The sequence below is a fragment of the Neodothiora populina genome (genome assembly GCF_041146345.1).
Source record: "Neodothiora populina strain CPC 39397 chromosome Unknown canker_contig_5, whole genome shotgun sequence".
Taxonomy (NCBI): domain Eukaryota; kingdom Fungi; phylum Ascomycota; class Dothideomycetes; order Dothideales; family Dothioraceae; genus Neodothiora; species Neodothiora populina.
In genome coordinates this window covers 1322230-1339922 of record NW_027191405.1, presented here as the reverse complement: position 1 = coordinate 1339922, position 17693 = coordinate 1322230, and the positions used below count along the sequence as shown (strand labels likewise).

General features: G+C 50.1%; 8 protein-coding genes across 8 annotated transcripts; 4 read left to right on the top strand and 4 right to left on the bottom strand.

The window, feature by feature from the left end:
- Positions 1-919: 919 nt before the first annotated feature.
- On the bottom strand, positions 920-2188 carry AAFC00_005445 (uncharacterized protein; the record flags this gene model as incomplete). The annotated part of the gene is made up of 3 exons (XM_069345229.1): positions 920-1736; positions 1801-2061; positions 2118-2188. The coding sequence occupies 3 exons, from the start codon at positions 2186-2188 to the stop codon at positions 920-922; spliced, it is 1149 nt and encodes a 382-aa protein (XP_069203056.1).
- A 608-nt stretch (positions 2189-2796) lies between these two features.
- AAFC00_005444 (uncharacterized protein) lies at positions 2797-3748 on the bottom strand (the record flags this gene model as incomplete). The annotated part of the gene is made up of 2 exons (XM_069345228.1): positions 2797-3648; positions 3710-3748. 2 exons carry the CDS (start codon positions 3746-3748, stop codon positions 2797-2799), a joined length of 891 nt encoding a protein of 296 aa, XP_069203055.1.
- Positions 3749-4678: 930 nt separating this feature from the next.
- Positions 4679-5509, top strand: AAFC00_005443 (uncharacterized protein; the record flags this gene model as incomplete). The annotated part of the gene is made up of 3 exons (XM_069345225.1): positions 4679-4841; positions 4921-4946; positions 5000-5509. 3 exons carry the CDS (start codon positions 4679-4681, stop codon positions 5507-5509), a joined length of 699 nt encoding a protein of 232 aa, XP_069203054.1.
- Positions 5510-6136: 627 nt separating this feature from the next.
- AAFC00_005442 (uncharacterized protein) lies at positions 6137-7649 on the bottom strand (the record flags this gene model as incomplete). The annotated part of the gene is made up of 2 exons (XM_069345224.1): positions 6137-6467; positions 6529-7649. The coding sequence occupies 2 exons, from the start codon at positions 7647-7649 to the stop codon at positions 6137-6139; spliced, it is 1452 nt and encodes a 483-aa protein (XP_069203053.1).
- A 1936-nt stretch (positions 7650-9585) lies between these two features.
- On the top strand, positions 9586-11312 carry AAFC00_005441 (uncharacterized protein; the record flags this gene model as incomplete). Its single annotated transcript, XM_069345223.1, has 3 exons — positions 9586-9970; positions 10024-10807; positions 10862-11312. The coding sequence occupies 3 exons, from the start codon at positions 9586-9588 to the stop codon at positions 11310-11312; spliced, it is 1620 nt and encodes a 539-aa protein (XP_069203052.1).
- Positions 11313-13540: 2228 nt separating this feature from the next.
- On the bottom strand, positions 13541-14101 carry AAFC00_005440 (uncharacterized protein; the record flags this gene model as incomplete). Its single annotated transcript, XM_069345222.1, has 1 exon — positions 13541-14101. The coding sequence occupies one exon, from the start codon at positions 14099-14101 to the stop codon at positions 13541-13543; it is 561 nt and encodes a 186-aa protein (XP_069203051.1).
- A 603-nt stretch (positions 14102-14704) lies between these two features.
- Positions 14705-15625, top strand: AAFC00_005439 (uncharacterized protein; the record flags this gene model as incomplete). The annotated part of the gene is made up of 1 exon (XM_069345221.1): positions 14705-15625. One exon carries the CDS (start codon positions 14705-14707, stop codon positions 15623-15625), a length of 921 nt encoding a protein of 306 aa, XP_069203050.1.
- A 966-nt stretch (positions 15626-16591) lies between these two features.
- AAFC00_005438 (uncharacterized protein) lies at positions 16592-17521 on the top strand (the record flags this gene model as incomplete). The annotated part of the gene is made up of 1 exon (XM_069345220.1): positions 16592-17521. The coding sequence occupies one exon, from the start codon at positions 16592-16594 to the stop codon at positions 17519-17521; it is 930 nt and encodes a 309-aa protein (XP_069203049.1).
- Positions 17522-17693: the final 172 nt, after the last annotated feature.

Below are 17693 nucleotides of genomic sequence, written 5' to 3'. Positions count from 1 at the left end.
GACCAACCTGGGAAGCTGAGATTACAGGCAGGGTAAGCATTGCAGTGGTATCCCCAACGTCCCACGCTGAACACACTCGGTTTGAGAAGTGGATATGTATGGAAAAACCCCTATGAGAGATTTACTGGTCCCTCCGGGGGCTGTGGCCATGCAGAGTTGTTGTGGTAATGCACTTTCCGGTACAGCTTTTCGACGCTGCGCGATTTTCGAGATTGGTCAAATATGAAACTTGCCGACGGCGAGAACCTACTTTGTGCGATGCAACGTCGACGATGAAGTGTACTGGATCGGTCGTTTGTCGCGCAATCTGCCATGTGTTGGCCATGTTTTTTTAAAATTCAGGTATGAGGGATATTCGAGCTGCACGAGGCGCAGCAGGTCGGTGAAGCAATAGAACGGAGTAAGCGAGAGGTAGAGCGTGAAATGATTGTGAAATGTGAGATCTCCAAAAACCTTAACCATGGTCTTGGCAGAATCGGCTTCACGTGGATTGTTCCCATGAACAGAACAAGACCGTTCCTGGTCATTGTCAGCTTTAAAATGACTGCGGGTCGAGTTGTCCGCAAAGTTATCTGCGATGTATAGATACCTCAACTGAGCGCTGCAATTCGTTCGCATGTCTGCCGTGTCGCATTTACTCGAGTCTAGCCAGCTTGGGATAGACGTCCTCTTCGTGAGATTCTTCAGTCATATAGTTCATGGTACACTTGAAGGAGGATAACGATACACCTTTGACTCAAGAATTAATGATCCTGCCGTAGTTAGGAGTGATTTCCAAGACTGCTTCCTTATTGCTAGCAAACAGATGAGACAACGTGATTGTAAGGAGAAAAATATTTTCACTTCCACGTAGAAAGGCATTGAGTGCAACAAGCACTGAGGAGATAAAGGACCCACTTGAAGTAGCTTCAGGAATGCTTCACTTGCTCATGCCACTCTCGGACCCGACCGTCATGGGTCGTTCTGTACTAGGTCGCGACTGGTTATTTGGCATACTGCCACCTCCAACCCATCCATCACTTCCACTGCTGACGGCAAAAGCCTTGTCTTCGTGCCGAGGACTCCACGCCCACCCTTCGCCTCTGGTCAAAGAGCCGTGATATAGTCTGAAACCCAGCCATGCCGTCATTATGCCGAGAACAGACCCGGAGAATATATCAAGTCCTTTGTGCTTGAAATCGACATAACGGGTGGAGCCGATGTAAAATGCAACACATACAGGGACCAGACAGAACGCTACGCCAAACAATGGTGGTGCAGCAGCTCGCTCAAAAGCTACAACAGGTCTCGAGGTGGCGTTCGAGTTGGGATCGTGGTAATGCAGCGGCAGCAAAGTGGATCTATCGTCTACTGCGGATGCTGCCTTGACTTCTGCCTGTCTCTTTTCATTGATCATAGTCTGAGGATGAAGGTACGGGATGCAGAGGTTGAGTTTAGAAGCTAGCCAGAGGGAGAGATAAGTCAGGCCTGCCCAAGCGTTGGAGCTGTGCCCGCTGAGAAAGCTCCTGAAACCCTCGTCGAGCAGAGCATGATCTGTTTGCGTGCAGATAGAGCTCGAGACCAGTGTCCACGTGGGAGCGACGTCCCGGCCAAAGTAGCCGCCAACAACATGATCCGCAATGTTCGCCAAGTCTGGCTGGCAGCGAGATAGGAGATCAGGGCGTGGCTTGCCAATCAAATTCTTGATGCCTTGAGTGATCATAAAAGCAAGTGCATAGCTAAGCGCTAACCCCATCCTGTAAGTAGACAATGGGTCAGCTACCTGTAGTAGTGCGATGAACACATTGACATTTGACTTACCACCCCGCATTGAACTCCCATAATTTGCGCTTCCAGAATGTGGACTGTGAGGTCCTCGACTGCTTGCCCGGCCAAGGAATCAATATCGCAGAGTATAGGAATATGATGATTGCTGGAGCAATAAGACTGATCACAACAAGAACCACGGTAGAGATGAGATCATGCTCGACGTGTGGATATGATATCGATAAGTCGACAGGAGAAAATGGACGGCGGTAGGGCGATATGAAACTGACGCCTCCACCAACAGCGGCAATTCCTCTGGTTTCATCAGTATATGGTACCTCGATTTTGCCGTACATTGCAGAGAGCTTTACATGATGATGATCCAATCCAAGATATATGAGATTACCAACTTGATCGAGGGGATACGAGATGAAAGAGCCATGGTTACCAATTCTCGATGCTAAAGAAATGGTTGAAAGAAAACAAAACTGTATAGCGAGTTTCTGACTTCAAGGTACCTTAGTTACCTTGTAATAGAGTGGGTGGGAGAGTTTTCACGAGAGAGCGACGAGAACCGCTACATGTATCTGTCAACGACAGATGAAACACCGCCCCCTCTTGCGACAACGTTGCCATAGCCTTTACACTTTTGCTCTTGGCGATCAACAGTCAGCTCGCACTGCAAGAGACATAGGTAATCATTAGAAGTGACAACGCGAGTGTCGCGTGCCTCATTAAGCCCACGATTGGATAAAGTCAACATTGGCATCAAGGCTGCGCCTCTAACCTCACCACCCTGGCTAGGCGGGATGTCTTGGCGCATGTGAGCCAAGACTGCTCTAGCAAACACGAAAACGCGTCCCGCCAAACTACTGCCGCAACAAGAAAGTTTCACAATTGCACAAATATACAACAGACAAGTTGATCAAATGGATATCAGATGAAAGCGTAAATGGTATATATAAATCATAAATCTAACGCTACTTTTGTAGCGTGAAGAGACCCCAAGCAGAGCTCAGCCCCACGATTCGCTGCGTATCCGTGTTTTCTTTACTCGTCATCGCCAAAGAAGACCTTAACGGGCAACCAAGCATCACCACAGACCTTGAAGCGATCCGGTCGGCTGCTGAGTGTCTTCATGTCCTTGTCTGACAAGCTCAGGCCATCGAGCTTGAAGTTGTCCTCGATTCTTGAGGGAGTGACGGACTTGGGAATGACCGAAGTGCCACGTTGGAGACCCCACACAAGGAGGATCTGTGCGGTGCTCTTGCCGTACTTCTCAGCGATCTCCTTGAGTACAGGATCGCTGGCGAGAGGAGAATTGGTGGAGCCAAGGCATGAGTATGCAGTGCAGTGAATGCCCTTTGACTTGCAGTAGTCAATGAGCTTAGGAGAGGGGTTGTTGGGGTGAAGCTCGATCTGGTTGACAGCAGGGACAGTCTTGCAAGAGGGGTCGTTGAGGAGAATCTCAAGGTTCTTAATGGCAAAGTTGGAGACACCAATGTTCTTAACGCGACCAGAAGCAGGGAGCTTCTGGAGCTCCCTCCAGGTGTCAACGAAGTTCCAGTCAGGGTAGTGCTTCTTGAGGTCGTCAGGGTCCGTGCTGCTGGGCCAGTGCATGAGGTACAGGTCGACGTAGTCAACACCGAGATCCTTGAGCGAAGAGGTAATACCCTCTTCGACGCGCTTGTGCCAGGGGTTGTCGAGCTTGGTTGTGATCCAGATCTCTTCGCGGGGAACACCAGAGTCCTTGATACCCTGACCGACCTCTGCCTCGTTGCCGTAGGCAAGAGCAGTGTCAATGTGGCGGTACCCAGCGAGGAGCGCGGCCTTCACGGCGTGGCGAACCTCGTTGGGCTTGGACTGCCATGTACCCAAACCAACAGCCGGCATCTTGGCGCCCTACAGATACGTTCGTGAGCAATTCGCTCTTCAATTATATAGCAAGTCATGTTTTACTTACGGTGTTGAGGGTGAAGGTTTGCTTGGTCCAGTCAGTCATGATTGCGGTGTTTGGAGTGTGTAGGTATTGGTTGTGATAGAGATTGAAGTTGTTGGAGTGAAGTCAAGAAAGATAGGAAAACAGAAAAGTCGAGGACAAGGTCAATGTTTATGTGGACTTTTTTATTCTTGAAGATATGACGGCGCCTTCTACCGACTGCTGCAGATTGGCTCATCCAGTTGCCCTCGAATTGCCCTCCATAACCCAGTCTCAAGCTGCCTATCACCGCCAGAACCGGCAATTATTGCAATTACCCCTCCACCAGCCCACCTTTAGCTCTGGTGTGGACCTTCCCTCCAACTTGTCCGCTCGATCATTTACCCGGCTTTAACCGTCAACACACGTAATGCGGGCCTCGCTCACCCAGCCAATACGAATCAAGCATACGGAGGTTCGCTAGAATAGACGCCTCTTATCCACCTGTTCATATTGAGGCTCAATGGACTTCCGTCAGGACAGTTGTTGCCATTGCGGTGAGACAGGACCCGACCCAATTTATGAATCGCGAGTGCCGTCTCCTTCGTAACGTAGGTGCCAGGCTCACATGGTCGTGACCTCATCAAAGTGGGGGTTTGGTTTCCATCTAATTCCAGCGCTGCCATGCAGAATCGTGGGGTCCTAAACAAGGTGATGGTCTTGGCATTCCCGCTGCCCGCAAGAGTACTTCTCACTTCTACCTTACCTGATGAATGCACAGACGTTTCGTGTGTAATTACCATACTGTTCTTTGCCTACACTGGTGCGAATCGAGTCTGTGCGCGCGCTGCAGTGACACCTTGAGTCAGTCAAAATTCGATCACGTTCGGAATGTGCTGTGCTCGTCTACGCGCATATCGGATCCGTGTAAGAGACAGGAATAGTGAGAAGTAAAATTGGACTCGAGAGGCTTCTGGAATCGTGATATAGCATTGCTTTCAGATCTTCATCATAATGTCGCGCTTCGTATCTGGCGGTACGACGGAGGAACCAATAGAGCGCGATGAAGCTTGGTTGAAAGCCCAGCAAGAGATCGATGAAAAGCGTAGGCAGAAAGAGGAAGAGAGTCGGCAACAAGGTGGCAAGAGCCTGTACGAAACTCTGCAAGCCAACAAAGGTATCCTAGACTATGCACATGAGCAATAGCTTAGACAGCAGATGGTATGCTATTTCAATTGATGCTGACCGCCTTTCAGCGGCCAAGCAAGACGCTTTCGAAGAGGTAATTTGGTTCACGTACTGGCATGACTGGGTCACTTCTGCTAAATTGTACAGTCAATCCGATTGTCAAATCAATTCCGGTCCCTGGACGAAGACGAGGTCGAGTTTCTTGACTCGGTCCTAGAGTCAACCAGAGCCAAAGAAAGTGCAGTGAAGAAGGAGACGGCTGAACAGCTTGAATTGTTTCGAAGACAGCAAGAAGGAACAGAAAAAGCTGCCCGTCTAGCAGAGGCCCCTACAAATGTCACAAAGCAAGAGGGAGAGACTTGGAGCGTCAAGAAGCGCAAGCGAGGACCACAGAAGGAGTTGCCTGGTGTGAAATTACGCAAAGCATCATCAACGGCCTCAAAAGCTATCGAGAGGATCGACTCCGAGACCAAACAAGTGACGGAGACTGCTCGTGTTCAAGATGGGTCTCGAAGTCAGGTGCATGATCCCGTGCCCAAGCCGTCACCACCAGCGGTGTCAAACGACGCTCAAGCTGCAGCCTTGCCTACTCCAGCGTCCCAAAAGTCTCCGCCGAAAAGTGCTCTTGGTTTAGCTGATTATTCGGATTCGGATTAATACATAATGGAGACTGACAAAAAAGCGCCAACCCAAGATCGACAGGGTTGCGCGGAACAACGACCAATCTTCTTACATTCGGTATCTCGATCTCATGGTCCCTCCACTGAGAAGTGACCAGGAACCTTGGTACATGCTGCCGCAAGGCTTTTACGATTAATCCAAGTATAAATTCCAAGAATAGTTATTTGGCCTGCCGCCATTGCATCCTTCGGCAGCGGCTCGATTAATCAAGACGCTGATGCTCTCTTGTTCCTACTTCTTTGCTAAGGTAACTCACCTCACTGTTTCTTACTGCCTCCCAATTGCTGTGCTACATTGCTGCCACTGGGCAAAGGATGGAAGGAGCGACTGGTGAAGCAAGCACGCGCTTGTCACAAATTTTGTGAATACCTTACTCGACTTCTAAACAGAAACTTGCTTTCTTCACTGCTGTTAACGCAGCTTCCGCTCGTTCTCACGGTCATACGGTCTTTAGAAACAAGGCTCTACTTATAATCACTAGATACCTACGGTAATCTTACAACATTTCTACTACTTCTCCCACGCCACTTCACTGCGACATCACTGCTGCTCTGTTTGTGAAGCTAGTCATCATAAGGTATGCATTATATCTGCTTTATTTACTCAATCCCAATTACCAGGACCTAACTCAAACGGCTTACCAGCCCTCATATCATCCATGATCTGTTCAATGTTCCATGGCTCATACCTGTACCCTGGAGGGTAATTGGGGGGGACACGCTCATCGTCCTCCAGTCTTATTCCCTTTTTCATACCATCGACAATGTTATCGTAATTGGCGTACACATATGCTTCGGGGTCGTGACCCCATACCCAGCTAGGTAGCTTGGGTGCGGCACGACGAGGATCAAGTTTTACTTTCTCCCAGTCGGTTTCCTGAAGAAGCTCGGCATTGCTGAAGCCGAGCTTCTGAGCGCAGGCATTGCGGACAAATCTGGGGAAGGGTAGTCATTAGCATTGCTGGCCTTTCTCTCCTTTTTATCACATGGTCTTACCGGGTTCTGACGTGAGCACGAACACCTTCGGAGACATTCTCCTTGCCAGCGATCTGAAGACAGGACGCGAGTGTTACTGCGTCCTCGACAGCCTGTGTGGCACCATTCCCAGAAGCAGGAAGGAAAGAATGTGCGCTGTCACCTATTTGCACAACCCGTGCATTAGGCGAAAGCCAACTAGGCTGAGGGTTTCTCCAGAGCAGCTCAAAATTAATGATTGTCTTGGGTGGTGTGCACTTTACTAGTCGCTTGAACATGGGAGACCACCCGGCACCTGGCATTTCATCCATACCCTTGAGGACTTCGTCGTAGTCGATGGTGGCGTTCCAACTCTCCTGCTCTGTACCTGTAACGTCATGGTTCATGATCCAGATCATGGTATCCGGGCGAGTGAGTGTAAGCGCATATGTGCTAGGTCCCAGCCAGGTGCGGACGATTGGATGTTTGCCGTCGATCATGTGGAAAAACTCCTTGACCTCCGGATCCTTGTCAAGGTTCTCGATGGGGAATGCGGCACGCCACATTGCTCTGCCGGACGATCTAGCGCGTACTTGACCACCGACGAGCTTCTGTGACTTTGAGCCAACTCCATCTGCTGCGATGACAACGTCGGCCTCATATCGCTGACCATCATCGCACACCACACCGGCCTTGTTCTTGCTCGAATCTTCGAAATAATCAACAACACGACGACCAAACTCGACGTTGACACCAAGCCTCTCCACCTGCTTGACAAACATCTTGTACACGAGGGGTCGCATCTGAAAAGTGCCTGGGGGAGTGCCGGGGTCAAGGCCTTGGGCCTTGAGCCTATCGGCAACTCTGAGAGGCTTGATCATTTGCTCACCAGAATGCTTAAAAGTCTCGATCCAAGCATCATGGAGGCCAATCGCGTCATATTCGGCTTTCATCTCAGGCCAATGCTTGAAAAATCTGGTTGCACTGAGTCCCATAAAGTACATGTCGCCGGCAGTGTTGATGTCGGCATTGCGTTCAAGGACACGAACGTTATGGCCTTTACGGAGGCACTCAATGGCTGCTGTGAGACCAGCTAGACCAGTGCCAATGATGAGCACGTCGATGTCCGTCGATGGGTAAGACCCTACAGTCTTGGTCTCCATGATGATCTAAGGTGAAGTTCGTAGTAGATTGGAATCGATGGAAAGATCGGCTTGAATCCTAACAACAATGCAACTGGATGTGACAACACTTTTGTGTGCTACATAATTATCTCGGCGATGTAGACCGACCGGTCCGTCTGCTCATCGTGTCGCCTCATCGGCCATGATCAGAGGCCGAGCTATTGTATCGGGTCTCCAGAAGAATTCACCGACACAGAGGAGCAAGACGAGAGTAGCCTATGACGATCACAACGTCCTACACAGGCGACGCAGACAAGAGGCCTGTTTTGACTTTCCGACCCATGACAGCAACAAGTCGTGTCTACATCGAAGTCCGAGGAAAAGGCACATGGGTACTCACACAGATCCTGCTGCAGGCCTAAAGTACCTTGCACATATTTGCGGGACGATGCCTACAGTGAGGTAGGTAACCTCAAGACGATACTCGACGGCCCGGCCCGCCGGCTGGTAGATAAGGTATGATCGCGGAACAGCATCCAAGGCTGCCTGCAAGATATGTCTACAGTTCGTACTACTGCAGTTGTGTATGTACTTCAGCACAGACCAGCTTTTCCCCCCTCCCAGATCGGCTCGACAGACTTCCAAGTTCCTTCGCCTAAGATCATGTTTACGATGGTCCATTCAACTTACCACACTTGCAAGATGCCGTTTGGATATGGGCTTGAGCAATTAACGAACCAAATTCGACTAGTCCAATTCAGTGAATATCCTAGTTTGAAGATGAGGCAAATGCTTATTCTCGAGGGTGGCCGGCATCCTTGCCACGCAAACTAGGATGCCATAGCCAAGGTATATGCGCTTGATGCGTGGCGTACGATGCAAGTCCGAAAATGCCAGCCATTGTTTCATCTTTCTGTCAAAGCATAGTGATGATCATGTGGCTTCCCGGCTAGATTGCGTTATGTGGAGCGACACAGCACAATCAACTTGAGACCGAGGACGAGCCCCTCCCGGAGGCGCCCTCACCACCTCTACACTTGTTCCAATGGAGTCCGCCAATAGTGTTCGTGTACTACACCTCTTGGCCGGTCATTGCCCAGGCCGGGGGGCCGGGAGCCAAGTCAACACTGCCTTGAGTAAACTCCCTCAGGGTGACCGGACATGTAAGATACTCAGAACGACGATCACTGCGATCATTGTCGTAAACGGCCGCCAGATATCTATATCCTGGCAACAGACTCTCCCGTTGAGGCATGAGGCCGGTACTGGTGCATGTATCTCCTCGCGTATTTTACCGGCCTGGCAACCCATGCACCTGTCCTGAAGAGGTTGGAGAAGGACGACGCGATAGTCGTTGTTGGAGTGCGATACGAAATCCATCGCTTCCATCCAATCGGCTTACTTATGACGCTTTCTCAGAATTATCACTGTCAATCTTCTCGTCTTTGGCTACACATCCTCAGGTTCCCATTACTGATCGTAGGACGGCACAGACATGGTCCGCCGAACAGCGCCCACACGTAAGGACTCTCACGTACGCTGTTGGAGGGTTTAGGGATCCAACGGCTTGGTCAAACCCTTTTCATCCCCATGTATGCATCTTGTACACTTTTCTTGGTTATGGTGCAATTGGTATATCTCCGGAGTAGGGTTGATGATTCATGATGCATTAGTCGACACACGTTTTTCTGGGTAATGCTGCAGTCTCCAGCCCAATGTACCTAGATGCCTGCAGATCAGGAAGTGGTGAACGATCTTCCCAGCCCAGCCAGACACCCTTGCACCCACGAAGAGAATGTGTCACCTCAAGCTTTTGACAGAAGGACGATCATCCTTGCTCTGTGCTCCTCCATCCTCGATCCGCGGTGGATGCATGAAGTATATCTCGGTGTCTGCCTTTACGCGAGCAAGTTAACAACTGCGTTTCATCCACTTCCTGGGATCAATCTTTTTCTTTCGAACTCGACGTGCAAACATGCAGCCTATCACGCTACTCTTTGCAGCCGCTGCCTTCGTGGCACTCGGAGTCTTCTCATTCATCAACAATGTACGAAAAATAAACAAAAAGACTGAGCACAGGTTGCCTGGGCCAACTCTGTTGCCGGTGATTGGCCGCGTACATGATATGCCCATCAAACATATGTGGAAGAAATTCAAATCTTTCGCTGATGAGTTTGGACCCATATATTACACAGAGATGCTTGGCACGCCTTTCATCATTGTGTCTGATGAGAAGATTGCTGAGGATCTCCTCGTGAAGAAGGCGAAGTACAATTCAGATCGACCCGCAGTACCATCATTGTTCGATTCTAAGAGTACACATGGATCCATGGAGTATCTCCCACTCATGGGACATAATCGTATGTTACCTGACTACATTCATCCATGATCATCTGACTGACATGGATCGTAGAGTACTGGGCTCGACAGCGCCGCTTTACCCATGGCTATCTCACACAAGCTACCAACGCTCAGTATTATGGCATCATGAATCATGAGGTCAAACGATGGATGTTCCGTCTACTTACCGATCCCGATGGGTTCAACTTCACATTAGAAGACATGGCATCGAAGATCATGTGCACGCTGAACTGGGATGAGCCGGACCTCAGTGAGTACTGTATCAAGAGCGCATGGGGCCTGCTCACTCAGATGTCCCCGGCCGGTCCTATCACGAACATCATTACTCCACTTTGGAAACTACCCGAAGCGATCAACCCTTGGAAGAAGGCTGAGCACAAGAGGCACGATGAACAACAAGCTTGGTGGATGGAAAACCTTGTAAGGACCAAGCAGAAGATGAAAAACGGCACTGCACGCTGGAGCTTCACTCGTCAATTCCTCGAAACTGAAAAGACTAATAACCTCTCTGGAGATTATGAAGCTTCTTCCGTACTGGGAATGCTTGCTCTCGTTGGCATCTTCACGATCGCTGGGCCGTTGAACTACTTCTTGGTCGCTATGGTTCACCATCCGGAATGGATGAAGAAGGTTCAAGACGAGGTTGATCGGGTTTGTGGTGATCGCCTGCCTGTCATAGATGATATGCCTCAACTTCCCATCCTTCGTGCTTGCATCAAAGAATCCATGCGCTGGCGGCCAAACGTCCCCACAGGTGTTGCACATGAAACCGAGAAGGATGATTATTACAAGGGCTACTTCATCCCCAAGGGTGTTCGTATCCTCCCACTCGACTAGTAAGTCCGTTGTCATATAACATAAAGTAGCCGGATACTAATCAAGAGCCTCAGTGCTTTCCTTCTCAACCCCGTCAAGTATCCCGATCCCGAGAGCTATCGCCCGGAGCGTTGGTTGGAAGCCAGCTGGCCTACTTTTCAGGAGCCTCTCACTCAATTTCCTAACATCAAGGGTATGACCTCCTTCGGATTCGGTCAGCGCCAGTGTCTTGGCATGAGTCTCACTCAGGACGAGCTACTCGTTTCTTGTGGCGCTCTTGCGTGGTGCTTCACGTTGAAGCGCAAGGTTGATCCCGCGACTGGATTGGAAATCGAGGTACCCACGGATGAATCCGGGTCACTGTTGATCATCAAACCCGATCCCTTTCAGATGGCCTTCGACCCTCGAAGTGAGAAGAAGACAGCTGCCGTCATTCGTGAGTGGCGGGAAAGCGAGACTCAAGATAAGCAAGCACGAGAGGATTTCCTCAAGGAAGCAGCAATGAAAAATGCACAGGCTGCATGATATATTGGCTCTTGAAGACTATGAAATCACGGCAGACCTCGCCATCAGAACATGGAAGCTCTACGTCAACAATTTTCATCAACAGGAAGAACGAGATCGGTAAGGTCTTCATTTAATACATGTCAACAACTTGGCAATCTTTTTATTCGAGTTTATCTTGTATAGCCGAAGATGCCCAATATAGATCGCGTATCAATAGTAATTGCTCTGACAGAACTTTGTCAACACTGCAATCAATAGGCAGAGTCTGTCCATAGTCGATGCTGGTCACAGCCGTGGTCGTGGACATCTTCAGAGCACGTGGTGAGAGCACGTGGTGAGAGCATCTTAATTTTGCCAATTGCACGACGTGAGAATAGACTTATGCTACGGCACTTGGTTCATGCAGTTTTAGCTTGTAGATTGACGCTAGCGTGAGAAGTACGAAGTCCGGATTGTTTAGTGGCTGGTCAGACCCTGGCCGCTCATAAGTCTTGACGACATCTCCCCGGCTTCCAAAAATGGGGATCCGATACATAAAGTCCGCCTTGATCCCCTGCACACTTCTGTCAATTCTTCCGGTACAGGAAGCAGATCCCTGGTCTTGGGACAAAGTGCATGCAATTTGCAACCTACAATTCAAATGCGCATCGGCCTTTCTGCGTCAGCGATAGGCTTCGGCTTCGACCGAGCCATGAGTGTACTTGGCCTGACGATTCGAGGAGTACACATCGGTGGCTTTAGGCGCGCAATCTTGCAGCGACTTTCCCTTATGTATCTGGAGTAATAATACCAGCAGTCGTGATATTTGTACAACCACGAGTTTGAGATCTCTGAAAACTAGGCGTGCTTACTTGGTACCTTATCTGCTTTCACAACCATTTGAGCTGGCAGTGGCAGGGGTTTTCGACGAAAGCCCTCGTACAGTGTACAAATGCGGGATATATGTCGCGGCGCCAAACATTTCTGGTATCGGGTCCCACTCCCAGTTGAGCCTCGATGGTACACTGTCACGCTAACGAGCCTGGCGCGCCTGGTGCGCCTGGTACGCCTCTGCCAGCCATCGTGAGTGGGTAGCAGAAAGATCACAATACATCGCAATCGTGGTGAGGTGCGAGGAGGCGAGGCCGATTGACGATGACCAGTCCATGTTTACAGTTCTAGGCAGCCTGAGCGTTGTAGCACACTCGCTTACCTGTAGCCGATGACAATGGCAATGTTCAAGTCAAGCCAATCTGCAATGTGGCATGGATGCAGGTGTTGTGTCACTGGGTCAACCCGGTGTTGACTCTAATTGGCTTGTCTGTTACCTTCTTGGGTGCTGCGATAAGGATAGTTGATCAACCTGGACGTCTCTGCTGATGGCGAGAACCTGCAGTGATGCTGCGTGTTTGCGTTCTTTGATCGATGTTGTCTAGTCCACGTCGACGAATCCATATGAGCACGGTGAACAATGATTATCGGTCGATGCATTATCAAGTAGGATGAATGCGACACCTGAGCTGATAACAACGGGACTGGGGGCTTCGTGGCTGTATCGCTCAAGGCCGTATGCTTACTCCGCATTATTCGTGAACGCTCCCTTTCATTGGCAAGGTACGCACCGGCATCGTGATTCATACAGCTACATTAGCCAGATGCAGTTCCGTTGTGGGAGTGCTTCTTGGGACCATGGCTAGAACAATGACTTGATAGGTTTATCTTACAAACTACATGAAAAGGACAGGGTCGCCCTCTGTCTGATGCTTGATATGTAAGATATATTCGACCAACACTTCAGTGGAGTCCTCTTAGATGTCTCAAATCACAGTCGGGATAATAATGGTGGAAAATATTGTCATACTTTTCATATATACAGATGGCAATCCGAGGAATGAGAGAAGTGACTCGTGGTCATTTGTGGTCACTGCGACATCTCATTCAAAGCCTTACAGCGAAGATACAGATTTTGAAAAGGTGTCGTGCTGAACACGATTAAGTTGGATTCTGAACTCAGGCACGTCAATATTCGCAATGTCGATCAGTGGAAAACATGAGCGACAATAGAACAGCGCGACGAAGACCTGCCAGAGCACAACGCAAGGCGAAAAATCACGAGTTTGCTAGTGTGCTACTTCAAACTTCGGAACAGTGTGCCATGTGCCATGACGCGAAAAGTAGTAATGCAATAAGATACATATCCTGCCAGAAAGGATGTAATATCGTGTCTACATGCTGCACTACACAGCCCACAGCTACCCCAGTCACTCCTATCTTATGCGAAGGATATCTCTCCTTCCGGAGAAGAACATAACAGCTGCGCCAGCCACGCCTCCAAGGATAACAGGCATCGCGCCTGTGACTGCTGAGGAGATCACAGCAAGTGCCGAGCCTGGAGGTCCAAAATGCTTCGGCTTGACCTTGTTACGCATCTTCATGGCCTTGTCGCTGTCCACGAATTCCTTGATCTCGACGATTTTCGTCCCGTCATCATTCATGCTCAAAAGCATGATGCACTCGTTCTCCCATCTTCCTCCGGAACCCTTTGCCAATTCGCCATCCATTTTCGCATGTATGATAACAGCGTTCGATGCAACATCTTCGTATATTGCTTGTGGGATCATCTTGAAGCTCTTGAAGACGGACGTGATGCCGGCAGCGTGCGCCCCATATTCCTGCTTGCTACGTGCAGGCATACCCAACGATTCGGGAAGTATCTGGTGTTTGCCATCGTCGTCTAATTGAGAGAGAATCTGATCTGGAGAGAGCGCGCTGTAGGCTTCGAGCAACGCATAAGCTGTGGCTAAACGGTTGGAGGTACCGATGTCCATGATCTTGTATGGATTGGCTATATGAGGAGCGTTTTTTTGGTTCCTCACGGTGTGATACAATTGAAACAATATACGGTTCGCTGTTTCTCAACGTGTTGGCAACGATACTACTGCAGCATGGAAGCCGACCTACTACTGGGATCTTTTCGATCCCTCGTCACCTCGCGTTTCGGACCATCCACTAAACACTCTACTACAAACATATCGTACAACTATATGCGCCAGCCTTAGCGGTGACAAACAGTACAATCAACCGAATGCATGCTGATCTCGGAGGATTACATTGCACATTTGGGGATCCGATAGCACGCAGCTGCAAGGATGCGGGGACGATCAGGGATGACGCTTTCATCTGATGCAGGTAAAGCTCCACCGCGCAGGGTTCTCGCGGCAACCTATCAATTCGTCTCTCATCCAAGCTTTCGGTGTCCGGACTGGCTAACAAAGCGCGAGTACTCAGTTCCGGGGTTTGTATGCAAGTCGAACTCAGCATGTGATTATTGAAAGGCTGCAATAACTCATGATGTCTGCCTCTGCGATTGTTTCCTCACCTTGTTGCAGTGTCTTTTTCTTTTCTTGTCCTTGTCACAACACAAATTCACCATGTCTAAGAATATCCTTGTCACCGGCGCCACAGGCAAGCAAGGCGGTGCTGTTATCGACTCTCTCCTGGATTTACCAAATGCTTCAGACTACACGATTCTAGCAGTGACGCGCGATGCCAGAAGTGGCAGCGCGCAGAAGCTCGCTGGGAAGGCTGCATCTATCAAGCTCGTCGAGGGCAACCTGGACGATGTTCCGACATTATTCAAAAGCGCAAGTGAGGTTGCAAAACAACCCATTTGGGGTGTCTACTCGGTCCAAATCTCAATGGGCAAGGGAGTCACGTTCGAGGGCGAAGTCAAGCAAGGTTGTGACCTTGTTGACGAGAGCGTCAAGCACGGGGTCAAGCATTTCGTTTACAGTAGTGTCGAGCGAGGCGGTGACGAGAAGAGCTGGGACACGCCGACGCCCGTCCCCCATTTTCAAACAAAGCAGCTTATCGAGATCCACCTTCGTGATCACGCTGCTCAGATGGGCTGGACTATCCTCCGACCAGTGGCATTCATGGACAATCTTCAGCCCGCATTCCCTACAAAGGTTTTCATGACTGCTGTGCACAACACCCTTGGCGATAGCAAGCCAATGCAATGGGTCGCAACCGCAGACATTGGATATTTTGCAGCACAGGCCTTCGCTAAGCCCGAGGAGTGGAACCACGAGGCAGTCGGATTGGCTGGCGCTGAGTTGACCGTGCCGCAGCTCGACAAAGCCTTCGAGAATGCTACCGGATCACCCCTAGGTACCACATTCTCATTCCTTGGATCCGCGCTCATGTGGGGCGTCTCTGAACTCGGTCATATGATCGGCTGGTTCGGTAGTGATGGCTACAGAGCCGACATCCCAGGATTGAAAAAGATCCATCCCGGTCTTATTGATATGGAAACCTGGATCAAAGAGAAGAGTGCTTTCAAAAGCAAATAAAATGTAGCTCTTTTCCGTTCGGTCGGGTCCTACTCACTACTATGTAAGTATAACAACCCAGAGGGCCTTACACTTTCCGGGTCCCTGCATTGTGCCTGAAATTTGTCAGTCATAGTTTCACTGGTGTTATCTGGCAGATGAGCGCAAGACGCTCTTTCTGGGACGATCGCAGCCACCTACGAATGCTCTCTTCGATTGCAGACTCCGCATTGAGCATTCGATACTTGGCTTAGCCGGTCTCGACCAAAGATCCATGCTTGAACGGGCGCTATTTCGCACTATTTTCAAGCTTAATATTAAACTAAACGATCGAATCTTTGTCGCCTCCGCATTTTTCAACGCACGTGTCACATCCACCGCTTTTGGCCCCCTCCGCGCTGTAATCCAACGCTGCTCATTGGCTATGTCGTCCACCTCCTCCAATGTTTCCAGCTGCCTGTCTTGGTTATGCCTGTTTTGACAACGATCGCTCGCAATTTCCCATCCGTGCTCAGGAGGTAGTGTCGGAAACGTCTTGATCCGGACTCATACCAAAACATGTTAAGAATCACCAAGCACCAGACTACTAGCACCGGCGCTGCCTAATTGAGGCCTCATCGTTGGCCGTGAGACCCCACAACAGCACCAACGAAGTCATAATACAAATTGGGGTGAGGTAATTGGTTGGTTGATTTTCGCTGGGAGCGGTACTGATTGCAACTATGACGTGAAACCGTACTCTGTCCCGTCCATAGCATCTTATTGGATTCGAATGGTGGGATAATTTGAAATTAGCACAACAAGGAGGGTAAAGGCATGGTGATCGCGCCGTTTTGGTAAGGAATGTAAGGTATTCAAGACAAAGTACAAATAACAGGTAAGAGAACATTGTCGCTTTCATCTTTTCTCACCTCATCACCTCACATTCGTTTTCCTTGCGCAAAGAAGATTCATCCTTGTCAACGAGTCTATCTACCACTAATCATAATGCGTGTCTCCACTGTTGTTGCAGGCCTTGCGGCCACTGTCCCTGCTTTCGCTCAAAGACCCGAAAACACCACCATCTGCAGCTACTACACCACTGCTCTCCTGAAGGACGACACTGGCGCCAACCAGTTGACCCTCCTGACCCTCCTCGTGAACACAGTTGTCATTGGCAACTACACGAAACCCAATGTTGGCGTCGCCGTCCCTGGTATCCTTGCCAAGGGTAACTACATGGGAACCGAAGTCAACCTCCTGCCTTACTTCAACGGCGGACTTGCTTCGTCCAACCGTGGTGGCAGCTCCGGTGTCGCCATCAACTTCCTTGACGACGGTGGTGCCGCTCCTCTCATGAAGAACATGCCTTCCAATGGCAAAGACTCGAAGCAGTACATGCTCCTCACACACTTGTACCAGTACTTCGGTGCCCTCCTCGGTTGCTCCGCCACAGGCTTCCCTGCCTACGCTGGCTTTGGCTCCCAAGCCTCCGTCCACAGATTCATGGACCTCGATGCCGCCGAGGTCGGTTGGTTCATCCAGAACGTCGCGCTTGCTGCTGCCTCGTTCGGCGTCGCTGAGGCCGACATTGCCATTGTCGGCAAGGCTCTCAACTCCATCTTCAACGTCAAGTGCGCTCCCCCCACCACTGTCATCCCCGCTCAGGGACCCCAGCTCCAGTCCATCTGCCAGGCCGACGACTGCGTTCTGTCTCCTAACGCTACTTGCGCCGCTTACCCCATGACCATGGAACCCGCCGTTGCCAACTCCACCCTTGCCGGCGGCGCAATGTCCAACTCCACCAGCGGCAGCATGTCCAACTCTACCAGCCCCAAGAGCCCCTCAGCCACGCCTTCATCGTACACTGGCGGTGCCGTCAAGGCCGGTGCCGCTCTCGGCGCTGGTCTTCTCGGTCTCATTGCTTTTGCTTTCTAAGCGTTAGCTATGGCTTTGATCCATCACCCTTTGTAACATTACGTTACTATTTCGTATCTCATTTCTATATTTCTTTTCTATCTCTCTATCACATTTGGGAGGCGTTGTGGATGGCTCTTGATCCCAGATCCATCTATGCAAAGACAATTAATTAAACAACTTTACATCTTCA